Raw genomic sequence first — 22,733 nt, 5'->3', positions numbered from 1 at the left:
AGCACCTCCATGTTTGTAGGATCGTCGTGGAGCTCGTTCCGAGTCGTGGGATGGCACGATTCAGTCGGGAACGTGGCGGAAGTCACGGCTTTGCTTTGTAATCGCTCAATAAGAGGATGAAGTAAACAGAAACGCGGCAAGTTGTACGCTGCACCAAAAACCACCAAGTGTTCATCGTCTACCTCCAGCTCCCTCTCTCTCTCTGCCTCGATTCGATCCGATCGTGAGTGAGGGTTAGAGCTGACAGCTTACTACCGCAGCCAACCCTCGCGAAGGAGGGGGAGACATCGGGCAGGAAGGTGTGTGTCCCTCGAGGAGTGAGCCTCAAGCATGTGCGGCAGTGGCCGCACTGCACCCATACCAGCTCGCTGGTGATATCCAGGACGCCCCGAAGAATCCCACCCCCACTCCCGACGGTGATTTGGAGTACGAGGGCGCCCTGCTGTGGGCTGCCCTTCATGTAATGGGTGGCGGACTTCCTGATGATTGTATGGGCCGATCGGACAATGGGATTTGTGCACACGTATGGACTCGGAGTCGGAGGGGCATAGCGATTTGGTGGAGCTGGGTTATCACCACTCGGAGGCATACCCGCAGAGGGGTTAGAATTTGGAGGTGGGTTGCTGTGATTCGGAGCAGGGTTAGACTTTGGAGCTGGGTTATTGGGACTCGGAGTCGGAGGTGTGGTGTCGTGTTTCGATGGGATGTCATGGTCCCCACTTTTTGGAGGCTTGTTGGAGTTCGGACGATTCGGAGGGGTATTTGGTCTCAATGGGATGTCATGGTCCCCACTTTTCGGAGGCTTGTTGGAATTCGGGCGATTCGGAGGGGTATTTGGTCTCAATGGGATGTCATGGTCCCCACTTTTCGGAGGCTTGTTGGAGTTCGGACGATTCGGAGGGGTATTTGGTCTCAATGGGATGTCATGGTCCCCACTTTTCGGAGGCTTGTTCGAATTCGGGCGATTCGGAGGGGTATTTGGTCTAGACCCATCATGGTCCGTGCTTTTTGGAGGCTTGTTGGAATTCGGGTGATTCGGAGCAGCATTTGGTCTAGACCGGGCATCATGGTCCGTGCTTTTCGGTGGCTTGTTGAAATTCGGACGATTCGAAGCAGTATTTGGTGTTGACGAGGCATAATGATTCATTGGGGTATGGTGAACTGGCGGGAAAAGAGAGGGGATTTGGGATCTAGGCGGATAAATTGAAGGATTGGGACGTGTATAGGGAATTCCGGGGACAAATGGTCTTGTTGGGATATGGTAATTAGGGGGATTAAGGGAAGGAATGGGGTGGGTGGGAGTGGGACTCGGCCGCCTGTTGGGAAATGGTCGCAAAACCAGCGCCGCGGAGACAGATGTGGCGAGAGGGAATAGAATGAGGAGGAGGCGGAGGGATGCAGCCATGCCTACCGAAAGGTAGGAGACACAAATATTATCTGTTTCTGTATCTGTTTTTATCAACGCGTGCAAAGTACATGTGTTTATCTAGGCGTGCAACCAGAGCTCTTGTGTTAGGGAATGCCGCACTTCCTGCGCCTATAAATAGCAGTAGCATACGCCTAGCGTTCGCGACATATATTTTCTAAAGATAAGTTTTACGTGGATGCATGTTGTTCCCGCCTTCATAGGATGCTTGCGCGGTGAGTGAACTCAAGGGTTGGTTGACCTCAAGTCAAACACCGTGCCAGCACCGCCAGCGATCGGGTCGAACATCCAGTTTACCTATGGACTATGGTATACGGAAGAGGACTTTCGTATCGATGTTGAGGCTACGCGACTTTGTTAATGCTGAGGCCACGCGCATGGGGCGGAGCGATATACTTGAGTATAGGAGCCGTGAAAAACCTCGACTCCGTGAGGGCATAGGAGATGTAAAATAGCACTGCTCTCTCCGATCTTTGTGAAGTGTAGGTGACTTCGCATAAACGTTTTACTCCATCAACAATATTTTTTTTTTATGAATTGGAGGGAGTACGTACGTTGAAAAATGGTGCGGTGTTTTTAATCTATTATTATACTATAATTTATAGTTGCATCCATAAGTTTGATCAACAACTTCCAGATTTTATTCAACTGAGATGGAAGCTATTACATCGATTAGGTTGCTACATCGCATCGGTCGTAATTTCACATTCGCATTACATTTGTAGAGTTTAAGGTTGAAGCAGCTACCCTTGTGCAATTCAAATAAAAATAAATTTACTAACTATCTACTAATATTATTATTGATCTAATAGAAAATGTTCAAATATATAAATTGTAATTAATCTGACAGTACCAACTAGTAATTTGTATAAACTTACTTGTCTCCGTTTTATTTCCTAGCGGCACTGGATGGCGAGCGGCGGCAGCTACTGTAGCGGTGGCACATCCTTGCGGCCCTAGGTCAAAGTAGCGAGGCGCCGCAAGGATGTGCCATCTATGTGGTACAGGGAAGAGAAACGTTTAACTCCAGCCCACCATGGCCTTGAGAGATAAGTCTATTGGGAAGCCAATATTCCACAACTAGTTGCGGGTACATCCTATTTTTCTTGTGACACTTTCAAATTTCTGAAAAATGTAAATTAAAGTTATAATTGTTAGTTATGCTATATTTTGTTTCAAAATATGATCATATGTGAACTGTGCAAAAAGGAAAAGACATAGGTGAATAGTGTCATGTACTATTTACACATCATTTGTTCTTTTTGTATAGATCACATATGGTCATATTTTTGGATGAAACTTCACAGATACTCAAAATACAACATAATGTAGATTCATAATTTTAGTTTGTATTTTTTAGAAACTTGGAAGTATCAAAAAAAAAAATAGGTTGCACCTGTAACTAGTTGCGGATTTGAGTTTCCCGTCTATTGGGCTTCTAGTTTGCTGCATATTGGTCTAGTAACTATGTGTGGGCTAATTAATCATGTATTTATATTGGCCATAGGCGCATATATACCTACTTTTACCGGTAGCTGCTACTCCATCCACAAATAAGTGGAGGTGTGGGTTTTTTCAAGAGAGAATATCAAGTAGAGAAATAATTAATTGCATTGGGAAGATGCAAGCCAATATCTCTCTCATCTTTAATTCTTTCAAGCTAAGCGCATGTAGAAAATAAATATAACATATGCTAAATATTATTGGATTTAATTTCCGTGCAATGAGAGAAATGGAATTTTTCTTATTACAAATATAAAAATATACTATTTTATGGACAAAATTTGAGGCTAAAAATCCACTTATTTAAGAGCATCTCCAGTCGCGTCCCCCAAAGCATCCCCCAAACCGCACCGGATTGAGCGTTTGGGGGACGTGTTTCGTTCGTACCGCGCTTGGGGGACGTCGCTTCCCAGTCGCGTCCCCAAAACAAAATTTCGGAAATTTTAAACTTAAGCGAGATTCGATTAGATTCGTCCAAACTTACATAGATTCGGACAAAATTTGGCTAAATTTAAACTAAACCTAATCTAGAAGTACTTGCGGCGGCCGGAGGCATCGTAGTACTGCTGGAAGTTGTACATGCGTTTGGGGAATGCGCTCGTGGACGGGCTCGTCGACGGGCTCGTCCTTCACCAAGCCACTTGGTCCTGCCTCGCCGTCATCGGTGTGGTCCACGAGCGGCTTGCCGGAGTCGCGGATGGACATGGCGATCACCGTCTCGACGTCGCCCCTCCAGGCGTCCTTGTCGTTGAGCGACGCCAAGAACGCCACCCGCAGCCCTGGGCAGTCCTCGGGGTCGTCGCTGCTGGCGATGAGCCGCTGCTGCCGCTCGTACTCCGCCAGCAGCGCCGCCTACGTTGCTTCCTCCGGCTCCTCTTTCACCTCCGGCTTCGGGATGAGTAGGGCGCCGCCGCGCCTCTCTTGTTGCCGCCGGCTGCCGCTGCCGCCACACCTCATGTTGACGGGCGTCGCCGGCTCCTCCTTCACCTCGCCTTTGGGGACGCTGTAGGGCGCCTAGCGGTACGACGAGGACGGCGTCGATCGGGCCGGTCCTGAGGAAGAAGAGTTCGAGGAGGACAAGTACGTCGTCCTCCTCGACTTCCATTGCGGTGGTCCTCCTCGAGGAGACGGTGGCGGTGACGACGGCGTCTCCAACCTTGGAGCGCCGTTGCGGATGCCGCGGATGACGTTCTCGAGGGTGCGCCCCGGAACGCCCCAGAACAGGGCGTGGCCGTCCTTGTTCCAGCTGTTGGGCCCGCCGACGAGCCCGTCGTTGCTGTGCATCTCGACGTCGTACTTCGCCTTGAAGTACGCCTTCCACCAGTCGTCGTTGTTGTTGGCCAGCCACGTCGGATCCAACCGCTCCTCGGCGCTGAGTTGAGCCCGCCGGGCCTTGATGCCGTCCCTCCATTGGTCCGTGCCTGGCTTCGGCAGCGGCGGCACGCCAATGCCGTTCACGGCCATCTTCCAGCAGCCGCTGCTTGGCAGCCGCATGTCCGGCGGGACTGGATATCGGGCGTGGTACAACGCCCACGCCTCCGCCACGGTTAGGCTGCCGCGGCCAAAGCCGTTCGCCGCGGCGATCTTGCGGGAGGACGAGCCCGACATTTTTGGAGCGGCGAGGAGAAGATCTGGGAGGGAGGAGGCGGCGACGAGGAGAAGGTTTGGGAGCGGTGAGAAACTGGGGGACGAACTGCAGGGCGTCTTATGTACAGCGGCAGCAGCGGGTAGTTGCACGCAATAACGCCAGCGCGGATGGCCACGCGGCCATGCACGACGAGACGCGTCCCTGCCTCGCCTGGGAAAACAGGGACGCCATTAACGTCCCTTGACCAAAGGTAGACGACGGGGTTTTTCGTTGTGTCCGGCGTGCCCGGAGCGTCCTCTATGGGACGGGGACGGGCTCGGGGCCGGACACCGTATCGGGGCGCGCCGGACAAAAATGGGCTTTGGGGGACGCGGCTGGAACCGTTTTTTGATCCGGCGCGCCCCAAATTGCTTTGGGGGACGCGACTGGAGATGCTCTGAGGACGGAGAGAGTACAAAACGTTCAGCCAGGGCGAAGGGTGTCTAACCCCTTGCTCGTCCGTTCTAGGTCCGTCCGCCTGAGGTTGCTCGTCCGTTCTAGGTCCGTCCGCCTGAGGTTACTAAGTGACTCCCCCGTGACTCCCCCCTCCCCCCCCCCCCTCAACAAATCAATGTGTAAGGAACACAATCCGCATGTATTGGTTATGATCATCGACCACAAGCATGAAGTACTTATTGCCAGACGAGGTTGCTGTAATATATGGGGTTTCGGATAAGTTTCGTGAACTCAGTCTCTCAAAGATGCTCGTAGAGTCAGAGTGTACGTGTGCGTTCATATGGGTTAGTATATGTATGTTTAGGTTGCATTTTGCAACAAAAAAGAAAAAGATGGATGAGTTGCCTTTTCAGCAGACAACTTATTAGTTTGTCTTTTTTGGATGATAGAATTATCAAATTATTTTCAAGATATCTAACTGCACTTCATGAATTATTTGGTCACCCAATATTTAAGAACATCAAATTATTATTCAATATTTTTTATGGGCCAAACCTATAACCTAATGGTAACAAAACTTAGATGCGGGACGCAGGGCCAACGGGCCGACCCGTACAAGTTGCAACTTGAGCGGGACGAACCTGTAGCAACTTTTTTGCTCTAATTTATGGTTTTGCGCAGGGCATATCGGCGGGCAGCCCGCACCAGCTGCACATATTCATCTTCATCCTCGCGGTCTTCCATGCATGTCTTCTACAGCGTCGTTACCATGGCTAGCTCTCAGCCGTCTCAAAGTGAGTTATTTCTGCTCTAATCAAACGCATGACAGCCGTAGCAATGGGGAACTGTTCTAATTACAACGACTAGAGAACTTGGAAGGCATCAGTACTTCTATCAACATGAAAGCTAATCAACAAGTAGCCAAGTAGGTAATTTTTTTAGAAGATGACTGTACAGTATAATCTGGACAAAGAAGGCCATTCATCATCCAAATAGGCTAGTCAGCTTTGGCACGAACTCTTCTCTTCTGAGCAACTATCAGGATCAGCGACACTACCATGCCAATCAAATGCCCAGCAATTGCACCATAAGTGGCACATATTGGCCATTCCTAGGGAAGACCAGAGAAAAAAAATAACGAGTTGCAAAAGTGAGGTCAAAACAACAAGATCAGAGTGTAAATTACAAGACTGAGAAAAGGAAGCTTCATCCATGTGCTACTGAATACTTCATCAAAAACAAAGATGCATGATACAAAAAATAATTAGTCCAAACAAATGCCATTGGGATGTGGTCTAATTCAGAAGTTCCAACAGCCGCAACACAGAACAACAGAACATTTTGTGTGACAGGCCTGAAAATTTAGTGCACGAGCTAGTCTTTAAGTTGCAATGTACTAATGTATGGTATCTACTGAACATGCATAAAAAAAATTCCATATTTTAAACATTAAAAAAGAAATTCCATATGACCCTGTTATATCACAATACTTGTAAGTTTGCATAAGTAGTAGTTCACAACATAGTCCCTGAGAGTCAAAATCAGTATCCTTACCTGCCAAGGTCTCCCCAGTCAAGCGGCATAGGCCAAGCACCAAGCCATGCTCCTATCACGGCTCCATGAGATGGCATAGAGATCATGTACTCCACAACATCAGATGATGTGAAATAACTGGCACGCGAAAAAACAAATCAACTATGGTATCAGGTAAGCTTGGACAGTACAAATGAACTCCTCACACCATGAACTTATTTAGTAGTCAGGAATATACATGGAATAAGAAAGCGCATTCTGCCAATCGACTTTGGATGCTCCGAAGACACATGCTGCCGGAACAAACTGCAATGTCACAGTGTCATGCATTTACTTAGTCACGCGGTCACGCACTCACGCCTCAGTTGTACAGGTATCACATGGTAAATCATGAATCATCTGGAAGTACCAGTACAGGACCAGCACATGTGCCGGTTTTGCAGTTGGTAATCTTGTTGTGAACAAGTGGTAGCTGTTGAATTAGTATACCAGAGCAAAAGCAACGTACTGTGAACAGCGACATAAGAAGCGACCTGTATATCGTTGCTGTCCAGAACCTGCAAATGTGAAATACTATCAGGCAATGCGTTACTGGTATGTGTTGTTTACGTTTGAATTAAAATATCCCTGTGAAACCGATGAAATCAGATACATAACATAAACAGTTATTCTAGTCGTGACTCGTAATCGCTAATAATAGCGTGTACCATGGGGACTACTAACAATCATAAACATCCTTGTCAGTCGACACTTACTTGATTCCAACAGGCGCGCCAAGAGCAACCGCACCAAATGCATTTAGGAACGCTCCTGGCGGAGTGAAGTGTGTAAAATAAGAATAAATACACGAAACACATAAAGATGGGGAGATCCTCAATACCGCAGCTTGACTTATTGTTATTCCGAAGAGCAAATCAACACATATATTACTAAGTAGTAGTGAGTATCGGCTAATTACTCAGATATCCAGCATTGAGGTTTTCGTTTCGTATAAGCATTCGACATGTACTAGTAATGGAGCATTTTATCCTATAGTTACTCATATTCTTCAAACTAGACAGAAGACTGATGCAAATGCGATGGATCAAAGTAAAACTGCAGCACAGAGCCACAGAGAGCTAACCTATGGGCAAGCCAAGCAATCCACGTGCAGCCGCCTTGAGGAACTGCAGTTGAAGAAACAAAATTTCCGTGTCACTGAACAGACGATGAACTTGGGTATGAAAATACTAGGGAGAAACAATTCACACGCACCGAACAGTGTTTGGGATCTCGCCGGAGCAAGCTGAACACCACGATGATGAGTGGCACTTCACAGACCTAGAGAAAAGAATCAGCCCGTTGGGTGAGAAGATACGTGGGAAGCAGTGGTAATGTGAGGAGGGGAACGAATCTTACCACGACGAGACGGAGGGCAAGGGCAGGGTCGGAGACAAGCGCGCCGCGGCCAGCGAGGGAGTGGGCGACAGCGAGGCATGCAAAGCAGAGCGTGTGGGCAGCCGCGGTGGTGAAGGCGCTGATCTGGGTCACCTCAGCGCCCATGGCCGGGTCGCACGGGGAGAGGGAGTCCTACGGGTGGTAAGGCCTGTCTTCTCAACCAGTGCGCGCGGTGGAGCTGGGAGAGCTTGGAACCCCCGCCGGCCGGAGTTGGGAGCAGGGATCGGAGCTGCGACTGGTAAACGGGTTGAGTCAGACCGTCACCAGCGGTCCAAGAGCGAACACGTCCAGATGCAAAAAAACGCTCGGTCGCAACACACATAGACGACACGTCCAACCGAGAATTCCTCCGGTCCACCTCACGCTGAGAATGGGGCAAAGCCCGCAACAAAGAAGCCCGCCGCCGTGGCTCTGCGGAGTGCGTCGCCAAAGAGGAACAGAGGCATCTGCAGCGGCACGAGCTTCAGTTGCTATTGCTCCCGTCACTCCGTCAGGTCATCGCTGAAGAAGCACATTCAGCAATCAGAAAATTCAGGTTAGAAAATTCAGACAATCAGAAAACAAATCAGTGCAGATATGATATGTTAGCCATGGATGGTCAAATAAAAAAACTGAAAGATTTATATGACGACAGTGCATTCCGTTGCACCAACATTCGCTCAGACGTTACTCAAACAGGAGCACATAATATAGTTTGTCAATGTACTGTTATTCCCATTGTTAGATGATGAAACACGATCTGTGGGAAATATTCAGGAAAATTTTAATAGTGACTTTGTTGCTTACAACTTGTCATCTGAAAACTGGACGGAATCCATCCCAGGTTACTTCTCAAACTTGACAGTTTACCAATGCCTTTCGGATTTCATGAATAAGATGACCTCTCAATTAATGGCTAACTGGCCAGCCCACCATTTCAAACAATTAGTGTTACTTCTCAAACTAGACAGTTTACATTGGTTACTTCTCCAACGACTAGTTTATCATAGGCGGCGGTCAGTGGACTTCCTAAAAACAACATTCGCTAAACAGCGTTATTACTTGTTCCTGAAAGGCTTAATGTTGAAATTGATGCTCTAGTGGGAACTACGAAACTAAGAAAGTAGTATAATCCTAGCAATTTTTCAAATACAGTATAGATCAGTCAAATTTTCCAGGGTGATAGTCATCTCTGGTTCAATACAGTTTGCACTTCAAACCACTTAAGAGTAGCATTGCCTATATCGGTCAAATTTCTTGTTGTTCTTACTGACCTCAACTAGCAGACTGACAGTGATAGTATAAAATCAACACCTTTTTATATGATAAATGTATCATTCTTGCAATACTAATTCGAAGTATGTCAGGATTCCATTTTACATGGTTATTTTCTTCAATTTCAACTTATTAGTTTTCAACCTTTCATTACATATCCAGTAATTTAGCACTAGAACTGCAGCTAACCACTAACATGCCCTAAATGCAGATGTTCAGAACAAAAGCTTGTTCAATTTACAGGGAATGCATATGCTTACAAAGGTGAGACCCTTTGTCCGTAAACTTTTAGAAGAAACAAGAAATATGTTTGAGATGTATATATAAACCATGGGTAAAATTTTAGAAGCAAACAATATGTTTGAGATGTATATATACACCATGGGTAAAAAAAATTAGAAGCAAACAATACGTTTGGATGTAAACTTGTAGAACCAAGCAAGCCGCGGAACTGGAAATGCACCCACACGAGTTTTCAAGACGAGCCTAAACATGGTTAGCAGAAAACCAATTTAAACTTACTGCAAGGAGAAGTAGCCCCATTGATCATCATTTATCAGGTATAATTCTTACTGAATGTCAAGGTTTACAATAGAAGCTTCAACAGGGTGACAACTCCCATGCCTATCTTCGGTTGACCATGTTAGCAACTAAGGTAAATCATTCGTAAAATAGGATGTAGCAAGACTAATAAAATAGTTTTGCTGGATCACTCAGCGGAGTAATCGACTAGCTTTGCTGAATGCCAATGGCGTAGTTTTGTGATTCGGAAATCACTAGCTCAGGTGTACCATGAGATGAACGGGAAAATGAAGAAGCAATGCGTGGCCATGAGTTGCTGCTCACGCCTCACCTTGGTGAGAAGGGTAGGCACGACGATGCGGTGAGATTTCCTCCGTGCTGCAGAAGGTCGGGCGGGCGGGAGGGTGGCGGCGACGGAGGTGGTGCAGGCTGGCGGCGATGCAAGAAAACCTAGAGTGAAGGGCGTCGGGGATGGAGAGACCGAGGGCGCGGGGCGCTGGCCGGTATTGCAGGGCAACGGCGGCGGTAGGCCGGTAGTGGTTCAGGGCGGCGGCGGTGGAGGAAGGGGAATCCTAGGCTAGCTGGGCGGCGTCGCATCGGCCATGGCAAAACTCGAGAAAGGAAGCCAGGTTCTCGTCGCCCCCGAATAGCTCGTGCGGGTTGAACCCGTGGGTTTCAGCCCGTTTCAGATTCTGCGGTTTGAGTCCAAACCGCACGGGCGGTATGGGCCGGTCCAGTGTGTCCTTGCCTGTTTAGTTTTCCGTTTTTTCTTTGATTTTTATTTCTGTTTTATATTTTTATATTTTTATATTTTCTTCTTTGTTTATTTTTCAATGATAAGATGTAAAAATGTTAGGACTCGATTTTTTTGATGTTTTTAAAAAATTATGTTTTTAAAATTTACTCAAATTTAAATTTTGAAAATTTTCACTCTCAAAAATTGTTCAGATTTTTAAAAATTCAAATTTCCAAAATATCCATTTTAAAAATTTCTTCAACTTCCAAAAATCATCAAATTTGAACATTTTCGAATTTTTTAAAATTGTTCACTCTCAGAAAAGTTCAATCTTTGAAAATGTTTTTTTTTAAGATGTTTAAATTTCGGATTTTTGATAAAATGTCCATATTCTTCAAAAGTCTGCTTTCTAGGAAATGTTCAGATTAAAAAAACAAAACAAAAGCAACAGAAATGAAAAATAAATAAATCAACAGAAACTACACCGGCCCAACATGCCGACCTGATCCAGTCCATTTTCTTTTAGCCCCCACTTCAGCCCGTCGCAACTAACACCGAAGCAAAACCCGCACAAAAGGGCCCAATTACACATGCACCATTCCCAGCTTGAATTGCAACTATCTGTAACAATTTTAGTATACCAGACTAGCTTTTTTTTTTGAAAGCTAAATATATATTAAGGCAAGCAAGCCGCCTCATTAAAAATCTTCCAGCCCCCTTAGGTACCCTGGAAGGAAAAGAGTGCGTCTGGAACTTGCTGCCACCACACAGAGATATAATTACAACGCAGTGAGCAAAGTCATGTCTCTAAGAACAAAAGGTAAAATAAAATCTGGGGGACTGATCCCTCCAGTGGATACTACTCCTAGTCTCATAAGCTCTCTTTGCCAAATGATGTGCCACCATATTTGCTTCTCTTCTACAGTGGATAAATTTCACCATTCTCATCGAACTTGCCTTTTGGAAACAATCAGCTAAGATAGCCGAATACGGCCCCATAATATCTATCGTTACACTGCATGCTTCAGTAACTTCAGTCGAATCAGATTCAATATAAGCAGCATCGCAGCCAATATTCTCTAAAAAATCGAGCCCCTTAAGAATCGCCATAGCTTCCGCCGATGTGGCTGATTGCATATTTCCCAATGGACACGCTATGCCGGCAATCGCTTCCCCCTTATCATTGCGTAACACTGTAGCCGCCGCACCCGAACCATCTGGAAAATAAGAAGCATCCACATTTAACTTTAAACTCCCTCTAGGCGGTTTATCCCAATCATAATCTTTTTGTACTGATATCCCGCAAGCCACTCCATAATTTGCTGTCAAGGCTTTGATTGAGAATGTAGTACTCGTAACCGGCCTAATCTTCTCACCCTTCACGAATTCCCTTCTTTGCCACCAAATATACCAAGAGCCAACAGCCACAACTTCTTGTAGACCCACTTGATCCAAAACAGCGAGTTTCCTCTTCTCCGAACATAGAATCTGCTCCAAAATAACCGAACCCGAGAGCTCATTTTTTGAGTAGTGTTTTATTTCAGCAAGAAGCCCCAGCTCACGCCACACTTCCCTTGCCCTCTCACAGCTGAACAAAAGATGCTTAATGTCTTCTGGACCTTTTTTGCAAACCGGACACTGTGGATGTACCTTTATGTGACGATCAGCCAGAATGGACATTCCTGGCACCACTCCATGCAAAGCCTTCCAAAGGAAGATTTTAATCTTACTAGGCACATCCAAATCCCACATAACCTCCCAGACCGGATTTACTCTAGATGAACCTTGCCCATCTCCTCTCCGATTTTTTTTACCATACTGATATTCATATTCCATGTGATAAGCTGAGCGGACCAAGAATACAAAATTCTTTGAAGAGTGCCAGGCAACAAAATCCTCAGTCATTTCAGAGCTTAATGGAATCTTCAAAATGCGTTCTGCGTCTATGTTGACGAACAGTAAGCGAATCAAATCTTCATCCCACTGATCCGTAGTTGGGTTAATAAGTTCATCAACAGTTCGAAGCACAATCTGTCCCCTCCGTGTCATTACCTTCCTCGTCGGACTTGAGGGAAGCCAATGGTCCTCCCATATATTCACCTGAGTACCTGAGCCGATTCTCCATATATGACCCCTCTTGAAGACTTGCAGTCCCGCAACAATGCTTTGCCAAGTATATGACGACCCCTGTTTAGGACCTGCTCTCAATAGACTAGTGTTAGGGAAATATTTAGCTTTAAGAACTCTAGAACACAAGGTATCCGGACTTGTCAATAATCTCCAGCTCTGTTTAGCTAACATGGCCATATTGAAAGTATGCAAATCTCTAAAGCCCATACCACCCTGCTTCTTCGGAACACACATCTTCCACCATGCAAACCAATGCATTCTCTTCTGAATTTCAGTATCACCCCACCAGAAACTCGCCATAGCATCATTAATATCCTTACATAGCTGCTTAGGGATTTTGAAGACCGCCATTGCAAAAACTGGAATAGCTTGAATAATTGCTTTGAGTAAAATCTCCTTTCCTCCCATCGATAGAAATTTCTCTTTCCAACCTTGTATTCTTTCAATAATTCTCTCCAATAGATAAATGAAAGATTCAGTCTTGTCTAGCCCCACCATAGACGGTAACCCAAGGTACTTGTCCGAAATTGCTTCAGTAAATATATTCAGTTCCTCACAAATTTCGGCTTTTACCTGCACATCCACATTAGGACTAAAGAAAATGCTACACTTAGCTTCACTAACCATTTGTCCCGAACTTGCACAGTATTGTTCCAGTACTTGATTCAATGAGGCTGCATTAGTCAAATTCGCTTTCATCAGTATTAGAGAATCATCGGCAAATAAAAGATGAGAAACCGATGGTGCATTTCTGCACACCCGAACACCGTCAATGCCACCAACCTCCTCTCTATGAGCCAAAGCACTAGAAAGACCCTCCGCACAAATAAGAAATAAATAGGGTGAAAGCGGATCTCCTTGTCGGAGACCCCTACTAGGCAAGAAATCCTCAGTCTCTTGACCATTAAACCGAATTTTATACTTAACCGAGCGCACACAAGCCATCAGAATATTAACAAACTCCATGTCAAAACCGAGCCGTATCATCATCCGCTCCAAAAACACCCACTCCACTCTGTCATATGCTTTGTGCATGTCCAATTTCACGGCACATAATCCCTCTTTTCCCACCTTCTTGTTCTTTATTTTATGTAAACACTCATACGCCAATAAAATGTTGTCAGTAATTAACCGCCCTGGAACAAAAGCACTCTGAACTTGTGCAATAATCTCATCCAAAATTACCTTCAGACGAGCTGCTATCACTTTACTTATCACCTTATAAAGGACATTACATAGGTTGATCGGCCTATATTGAGTAATATATTCCGGGTTTTCCACCTTTGGGATTAACACAATCACCGTATCGTTCCAGCCCTCAGGTATCTGTTTAGAATTAATAGCTTGAAGAACTTCAGCAGTCAGGGAGTCCCCAAAAATGTGCCAACACTTCTTAAAGAAAATTGCATGAAGCCCATCAGATCCCGGGGCTTTCATGTCTCCAATTGAGAAGAGTGCTTTCTTTACTTCCTCTGCAGTATAAGGCTTTAGTAACTCTTCATTCATCGCTGTTGACACCCGAGGTGTCACTTTTTCTATAAGGTCAGGGTCTGGTTCATCCACCTCTGTTGTGAACAGTCCCGCAAAATAGTCTGAAATCATAGGATTTAGTTGGGCCAAATCCTCCACATCATCACCATTTTCCGACTTAAGTCTCTTTATTTTGTTCCTAGCTCTGCGACTAGATGCAAAATGATGAAAAAACCCCGTATTTTGATCACCAAATTTGAGCCAATTTATTCTACTCCTCTGTGCCCAGTACACTTCCTCTTGTTCCAGGAGTTTTTCTAATTCCGCCGCGAGCTCCTTTTCTCTCCTCAGATTCTCTTCATTTAACTCAGCCCGGGTGATCTCTTCAAATTCCCTCTTAACTTGTTTAATCTTGTTCTGTGGTTTCTTCAGTACAGACCTGTCCCACTTGTGCAAACTATCGTGCACAAAAGCTAATCTTCCGGCCAAACCCTCTTGAGCTTGATAGCCTGAAGTAGCCCAGGCATTCTCCACTATTTCATGAAAGCTTTTTTCCCTCAACCACCGAGCCTCAAAACGTAGCACAGAGGTACTTCTTACTTCATTTGTCGTAGTCAAACCAAAACTAAGAAGAATGGGTCTGTGATCTGACCTTTCATAATCCAGATTCTGTACAACAGCATTACTGAATTTCGATCTCCAGTTATCACATGCAACTACTCTATCTAGCCGTTCCCGGATCCCCGCTCTGTGCCATGTATATTTGTCTCCGATAAAGCCTAGATCAGACAGGCCGCACTCTGTCAAAGTATCCTGGAAAGCTTGCAGGTACTGGCTAGGCCGAGCTCTTCCCCCTTCCTTCTCAAACGGATAAAGTATCTCATTCATGTCTCCCATTACTACCCAGGGCATAGATGAGACTGTCCTCAACTCACGCAGACGATCCCAAGATTTATATTTGTCTGACCATTTTGATTCTCCATAAAAACCCGTGAACCTCCAAATGTGATCCTGACCTGTTCCAATAAAAACATCTATAAAGTTGTCAGTTTTAAATCTTAGGGATATAATCACTTCTTTCTTCCACATCAAAAGAAGCCCCCCCTTCCGGCCATCACTCCTCACTACCTCCTTATGATCCGTGTGCAACCTCTTGCGCAGACATTCCGCTGGCCAATCATCTAGATGTGTCTCCATTAAGAAAATAACATCCGCATCCTGACGCTTTTGAATTTTCACAAGCGCCGTCACAGCCGTGGTTTTTTGGAAACCACGACCGTTATAACTTAAGATTTTCATTGCTCCCGGACAACCCCCTGCCCGGAGGTCGCCGATATATTTGGGTTTGTCAGATCATCGTCCTTCCTAGAGCGTTTTGGTGGCTGATTCTTGCCGGGACTAGTCATGGCTAGTTCCTTCCCAGTATTCCCTGGCTCTAATTGATTCACAATGTTTGCTACCGTAGAAGCTGCTCCCGGCGCAACCTCAGATAAAATAGTCGCCAAAGTTGATCGCTTCCGCCCATTTGTCCTGCCAGGCAGATCTTCATCCATATCTGAATACATAGAGCCATGAGGGTCATGAGTAAAACCCCCCGCCGGCTGGTACTCACGCTCAACTCCTCTACCCCTCCCCATCTGTGGCCCTCTCCCACCAAAGCTACCACGACCACTGCTCCATCCTCGGCCACTTCCTCTTCCTCCATCCGCGAGAAGAAAACTTCCCCATTCAAGCTTTGACTCGTCATGCTCTCCCGTGCCGCACTCCTGGTACCAATGGCCCAAGAGCCCGCACGCCCCACAGAACACAGGCAGCTTCTCATACTTGAGTTGATACCAATCCTTTTTCTTATCCCTCGTAACTGACACAAAGCGATTCAGTTTCTTCTCCACATCTATTTTGATTCTTACCCTAACAAACTCACCAATGTATCCCGCCGGTAGAGTAATCTGCACTTCCCTGACCTCCCCCACCTTCCTACACATGCCCCTGATCACTGGTTCTTTCAAGTAATTGTCAGGAAGCTGCATCACCCGAGTCCACACCGCCACTTTATTCAGAGCAATCGATCTAGGGTTCTGAAAACCATCATATTTCTCCATCATTAGTGCATAATTATTCCTAAACAGCCATGGCCCCATATACATAGCTTTCTCCCAATCTCCCAGACAACCAAATTGAACTGTGAATAGATTATCATCAATCTTCCTCCATACAACCTCTTTTGCTGGATTCCAAGCCGATCTCATATCTGCATACAAAGCACTGGAACTAAAGCCCCTGGATGTGTGTACCTTAGCCACAGCTAGCCACTTTGCCTTTGCCGTCGGATCCGGTGCTTCGTCTTCCCAAACGAAGCCATCATCTTCATCCTCATGCAGGTTCAATCTACCAAGGAGCTTTTCCACGTCCTCCTTCTCGCGAATTGCTGGTCCACTCGACTCTCCCTTCTCAGCCATCTCCGCTTTGCCCCGATCTGGAGGTACTCCCGGGAGGGAGGCTCGTCTGGATGCAGGAAACGGAACTCTCAGCGGACGTGCCGTCGGAGGACAGGAACCCTAGTTTTGACGCTAGGGGAACTCTTCTTGCAAACAGCCAACTAATTAGCCTAGTATACCAGACTAGCTAGTTTATCCTCCCTTGCTTATTTAGTCTTGTTGATAATTATGATCCAAGGTATTTATATTAGCTCCCATTTGTATGTCTCATTGCAAGTGAGACTAGCTGCCTAGTTTGATATGAACAAATCAACATGTCCTGTCTAATTTGAGTGCACATGAATTCTGAATTTCACGACAATTTCAGAAGCAAATTTAAGGAGTCATCTTTTCTTTTAATATATTTCTACCACTTTAGTCGCTTCCGAATGTGGGCATCTCTGTTATCATGTTCGTTGTAACAATGAACATGTTGCTAGCTTTTTTTTTCTGAAATGGGGTTCACCCCGGCCTCTGCATCGGTTGATGCACACAGCCTTTTATTAAAAAACTGAATATTCAAAGTTTAGAAATCATGGATCAACGAGGGTCGATACAAAAATCACACTGGTAGGAAAAGGGGCTTTAGTCCCGGTTGGTAACGGGCTTTAGTCCCGGTTGATTATGCGAGACTAAAAGTCCCCCCCCCCCCCCTTTAGTCGCGGTTGCTTACGAACTGCGACTAAAGGCCCATCCACGTGGGCGGCAGGCGCTCGTCGGGGCGGAGGACCTTTAGTCGCGGTTGGCCAGATCAACCGGGACTAAAGGTCTCCGCAGGTTTAGGGATTTTACCCCCCCCCCCCCTAAATCTGTTTTCTTTTTGTTGTGTTTCATTTCTTTTATATTTTATTTTGTGTTTTATTTTAATTTCAAAGAAGTTTCAGTATACATATTCTGCGCTACTATATACACGTTACAAGTTGATGCATATGAATATACAATTTCAAACAAGTTTGAAATTTCAAACAAGAACAATTCAAGATGAATATATAATATTCAGTCTCGGGTGACCATATACAAGAACAACTTCAAAGAAGTTTCCATATACAATTTATCAAATTAGAAGTTCTTTGTCCTCGTAATAGTTTTCTCCTTTAGAACTGAGGACTTCCCTCATCAAAAATCCTGCCAATTCCTCTTGAATTGGTCAGAAGCGAGCTTCTGGATTAAGCTTCTTCGGCAAGTCATTCCTCCACAAGTTGATATCCTGAGCCCTCCGCTCAGAGGTGTATCGCCGGATGAACTCACACACATAGTATCCACCGAAAAAAGAGAAGACTGCTAAGCAATCTAGATATCATGTAATCTCTTAATAGGCCGCCAAATAGTCCGGTAGAAAATATCATGTATACATGAGGCCGCCAAATAGCCTGGTAGAAAATATCATGTATACATGATACTTCTTTTTGCTGTAGATGCACCTTCTGCAACACCACATGTTATCCAACTACTGAAGTGTAACAATCCTTCGCTGATTATTTACGCCATATTGTTTCAATTACCATTTTCCTTTTTTTGGGGGTTGCCGAAACCTCTCTCGTCCCCCTCCAGCCCTCCTCTCCTCGTTTCCCCAAGTTCAAGGGCCAGCTGGCCCCTCCCCTCTCCTCTCCGGCGGTCGCCGGCGGCGAGTAGGGCGAGGGTCCCCTTCCCCGTACAATTGTAGGATAGGCCTAGTCTTGGCGTTATGCCGGTAGTTTCCCAGATGGAGTTGTGGAGTTGTGCACTGGATCTTGGCCAGATCTGGTGCGGGATAGGGTTCTTCTTCCTCAGTTTGATGCTCTGGAGGTAGAAGTGATGAGGATGAGCATAGATGTCTCCTTCAATAAGACCATGGTATGTGAGATCCCGATTCCTGCTGGTCCCCTTCTTACCGGCTGTTGTGGTGGCGGGTGGATCAGTGGATCGGTAGAAGATGGAGTCTCAAGGGAAGATTGGAAGGCTGCGTTGTGGAGTTTATGCACATCAGCTAGGGTTTGCTGCTGTGATCCTGGGCCGGTGGGGCGGCCGCTTCACATCCTTCTTGGGAGAGATTTCTCGGCGGCAAGGCTGTCATCGACCTTGATGGCCGATTGGTGGCTACTCCCTCCCTGGTCGCCAGCAAAAGGTGCGCACGATCTGATGTTTCTGTGCTGGCGAAAGGTGTTCTTCAAGCTCTAGGCAATTGAGCCATTTCGGAGGCCATTCAGCTCTGATGCGGTGCGCTCCCGACGCTGCACCCCAAGTGGTCTAGTCCCCGGTGGTGCTGCGATCGATCGTGATTGGATGCGTAGACGAGAGATCGTTGGAGAAGGAGCTAGAAGAAGACCTAGACTGGATTGCTTTTTTCATCTTCGTTCAAGGGTCTTTATTGCAAAAGTCAAGGGTCTAGTTATATTTTTACTTACTTCAAAGGTCCTTTATGTAATTTGTAACCCACCGTCTATGGAATGAATGCAGCTAGGGGTCTTCGAGACCTCTTCCTGTTAAAAAAAAATTTATTTTTTTGAAACTTTTAAATTTTCATTATTTTGGCCAAGTCTCACAAAAAGTGGTAAATTTCAAACGGCATGTAAATTCCTTTACGACCTTCCTGGATTTGTCATTCCGTATTAGTTTAGTTACTCGAATTTTTCCATATTGTGTTGAAATTTTTGAAAGATGAAAATTTTGTCAACGAGTCGTTTCAAACTATTCCAGACTGGTTATTCGTATTAGTTGAATTTTTTGATTTTTTTTCATATTTTTGAAAAGTTTGAACTATAATGAAACATAGAGATTATCAAAACATTGTGAGGCCCTGTTGTCAGATTTGTAGTTAAACAGATTAATCCCAAATTCTAAGCTCTAGTTGAACAGCGTAATTCTAAATTCTAAGTTCTACGTGACAGGATTACACCAACTATTTGTGGTATGTGAAAAAGGGTGCGTCTATGTCTAAGTTGACTGAGATTTGCTTAAGTCTCAGTCAACTCAGAAAAGTGCAACTGCAGTTTAAAAAAAGTGCAACTCGGTTCAGTTGCACATTTCTGACAGAAAAGTGCAATTGCACTTTTTTAACAGAAAAGTGCAACTCAAATACTTTTTTAATTAATTTAGACTTAAAAAAATCTCAGTTTACTAAGACATAGCAAAACCGTGTGAAAAAAAGGATAAAATAAGAATGTTGCGCAGTGCCGACATCTGTAATTTCCTCTGCTACAACGGTAGCAGTCTGCATCTTCTCTGAATGTCCATGTTACCCTCTGCGGCAGCTTGAATCACCCCTCCTACATTCTTGTATAAACTTATTTAGCTGAAAAAGAAGAAATATTAGCTCGCCCAATGTCAGAAGAACATCGGACAACCTTGTTTACACTCACCCATCGACTCATCGTCGTCATCATCGATCGATCCATCTCGGAGTTGAAGCCGTAATGGTGATGCCCGGAGATCTTTTCCCGGCTCCTCACCAGTCACGAGGCCCGAATCAATGTCGCCGTTAATGTACATACTAGCTACCGCGCGCGCGCGCGCCTACATCTAAAAACTAGCTAAAGCTACAACTTAATCTCGCTTCCGGCGGGCGCAGAGGCACGCCGGCTCCCCGCTCTGCTCCTGAGCCGCCTGAGCTCGACGACGACGACGCTGATGTTGTCCTTGCTGCCGCGGGAGATGGCGAGCTCGGTGAGGAGCGCGGCGGCGTCGGTGGCACTGCGCCCGGACACGGACTCCGGGAACGCGGCGGCGAGGTGGCCGTTGAGGCAGCTCCTGGCCACCCGGCAGGCCATCTCGTTGGACACCACGTCCCAGAGCCCGTCGCTGGCGAGGACCAGGAACTCGTCCTTCTCCGTCCGCTCCACCGCCGTCACCTCCGGCTCCGCGCTCACGTACGGCTTCAGGTAGTAGTCCCCTGAAATGAAGGAGTAACTTATCAGTGTTGCTAGTGTTAGAGATGGATTGGAAAGGGAAGAAGTACCTATGGATCTAGAGGTGGATAGAACTCCAAGGACACGGGATCCGTTCCAGTTGATCACCCTGCCTCCCGCGGCTTCCACCCTTTGCAGCTCGTCCGGCCGATCTGGCTGTATGTCAAGAGTAAATTTCAGTTAGAAGAGAAGCCTTTGCTGAACATTGCACGTCGGTTGCAAAGGAAGAAAATGTTATGCTACCAATGGACCATTGCTGTGCTGGTAGTACCAGTTACGAGAACAATGGCAGTAGCACAACAAATCAATCAGCGCAGCATTTGCAAAGAATTGAATCACTGATCCAAACATCTACTAGTAGTACGTAACATTTGGCACATTCAGTGGCAAATATTTCTTCAGTGAAAACAAAACAATGCTGCATCGAGGCACCGCCATTTATTTGAAGGAATGAGATGGCACTGACCGACATAAGCAGCTTCTAATTGCATCCAGACAAGATACCAGATCTGGGACTCACTGCCAGATCCGAGCCGGGAAGAACACGTGGAGCATAGCATCGGACACGAGTCACAGGGGTAGGTATTGATGTTCTTGTTTAGCATTGGGCGGCTACGCTAGTTGGCGTCCGAGGTAGAGTAAAGATTCCGTACGTGTGTGTGTGTCTGTACCTTGTGGTCAGTGGAGAGCGGCACGGCGACGCCGGCGCGGGAGAGCACGGCGCGCGAGTCGCCGCAGTTGGCGACGACGATGCGGCGGCGGCCCACGACGGCGACCACGGCGGTGGAGCCCACGGTCCGGGAGCGCGCCTCGGCGACGTCGGCGTCCGCGCCGGCCGCGGCGCCCCCGACCACCTCGCCGTCCACCCTGGCGAAGCTGGCCGTGAGGGCGTCCTTCATGCCCCGCGCGTCGGCGCAAGCCCCCGCCGCGGTGGGAGAAGGACGCAGGCGCAGAAGCTCCTCCGCGAGCACGACGTGCATCCGGTCCCTGCACGCCTCCGCCACCCGCGAGCCGCCGTGGCCGTCGTACACCGCGAAGAAGTCCTCGTCGCCGCCGCCGCACCCGTCCACGGCCGCGTCTGCAGTTGGTGGAGAGGACAGGAAGGTGCGCTTGATGGCGACGGCGTCCTCCATCTCCCGGCGGCGGCCGATGACCGAGACTGCGCCATGCGACAGGCAGGGCGGGAGGAGGATCCCGCGGCCCGCTTCCGCCGACGACGTATCGGAGGACGCCCCGTCGTCACCCGTTCCGGGCCGGACCTTACTCGCCGCCAGGTCGTCCACCTCCCGCGGTGTTTTGCGGCCGTGCCGCCGGTGCTCTAGGCGGCGCCGACGCCGCGCGGCCCTGACGCCGTCGCTTTCGTGGCCGGCCGCGACGAGTCTCCGCGCGAGGCCTTGGTCACCGTCGCCCGCCGCCTGCCTCATAGCATCACCCTGGGTGGGTCTCTCCGGAGATGGGACGAAAGCAGAGTAGTAGGACGGACGGAGAAGGGCCCGGCCAGGCATGGAGGGTGGCGAGGGCGGGTTTAATACGGCGAGAGGAAAAGGTGGGAGACGGAACGGGAGCCGGTGGATTTGGAACGGACGGTCAGATGCGCGACAGCGGTGGGGGCGTCGTACCGGGACGTGGAGGCGGGCGACTCGTCGGTGGCGCGTGGCGTGGAGCTCCGGATGCGGAGCTTCAGATACCGTGGACACCCCGTGCACTTGGTCCACAGGGTTCACGGCTCCGGCGAGACTAGAGCTACGAGGCCGGTGTTGGTGAGGAGTGTGCAGGGATGGAGTTCGAGTCCCTGGACCATCTGGTAGGGCGTGGGACCCGGGGTAGGGGGTTACGTGGAGGGTGGGCGGGCCGTGCGATTTGACCGCTCCGAGGACAAATGTTAGGGGCACAGGTCTTACGTGTAGGTGCAAGGAAGCACGAGAGAGAGAGAGAGAGAGATTCTAGCCAAACACAACTGTTAGAATTTGGTTATTATTGTTAGGTAGGCGACACGATGCCTATGCGTGGCTGATTTTTCTCGGCAGATGTCTCGCTAAAGGTTACCACGGCGACGCCGCAACTCCGTGGAAAAGATAAATGAAATCGACATGCCACGTTTTGCATTAGGCCTTTCATCATGAGTGGGTTTCACGCAAGATGCTCACAACAGAGGTGTATCTAAGTTTTTTTTTTTAAATAAGGGTGTATCTAAATTTAGGGTGGCATTCCAGGCCAGCCAGGTTCGACCCCGCGGGTGCGAATATCAGCTGAATTTCTCCACTCTTCTATAAAGATATGCCGTCAAGGGCTAGTTTTGGCTGGTCTCGTTTTCCCCTCCTAAATTTAGGGCCTGATT

At 47.3% G+C, this 22,733-nt stretch overlaps 1 protein-coding gene and 1 pseudogene across 1 annotated transcript; both read right to left on the bottom strand.

Moving 5' to 3' along the window:
* Positions 1-5,855: 5,855 nt before the first annotated feature.
* On the bottom strand, positions 5,856-8,027 carry LOC124705402 (annotated as a pseudogene).
* Positions 8,028-20,026: 11,999 nt separating this feature from the next.
* Positions 20,027-21,900, bottom strand: LOC124648257 (protein phosphatase 2C 51-like). Its single transcript, XM_047188049.1, has 3 exons — positions 21,067-21,900; positions 20,446-20,551; positions 20,027-20,379 (listed from the first exon to the last, which is right to left on the bottom strand). The coding sequence occupies exons 1-3, from the start codon at positions 21,898-21,900 to the stop codon at positions 20,027-20,029; spliced, it is 1,293 nt and encodes a 430-aa protein (XP_047044005.1).
* Positions 21,901-22,733: the final 833 nt, after the last annotated feature.

Source organism: Lolium rigidum, chromosome 4 (assembly GCF_022539505.1).
Source record: "Lolium rigidum isolate FL_2022 chromosome 4, APGP_CSIRO_Lrig_0.1, whole genome shotgun sequence".
NCBI lineage: Eukaryota > Viridiplantae > Streptophyta > Magnoliopsida > Poales > Poaceae > Lolium > Lolium rigidum.
The sequence above is the reverse complement of the archived record's forward strand: the minus strand, read 5'-3'. Positions and strand labels throughout refer to the sequence as shown.

Excerpts from the sequence above, each read along its gene's own strand:
- LOC124648257 (XM_047188049.1), bottom strand. The coding sequence starts at position 21,900 with ATGCCTGGCCGGGCCCTTCTCCGTCCGTCCTACTACTCTGCTTTCGTC. Across the intron at positions 20,552-21,066 it reads CGCTCTCCACTGACCACAAG|CCAGATCGGCCGGACGAGCT; the intron begins GTACAGACACAC and ends CTTGACATACAG. Across the intron at positions 20,380-20,445 it reads ATCCACCTCTAGATCCATAG|GGGACTACTACCTGAAGCCG; the intron begins GTACTTCTTCCC and ends CCTTCATTTCAG.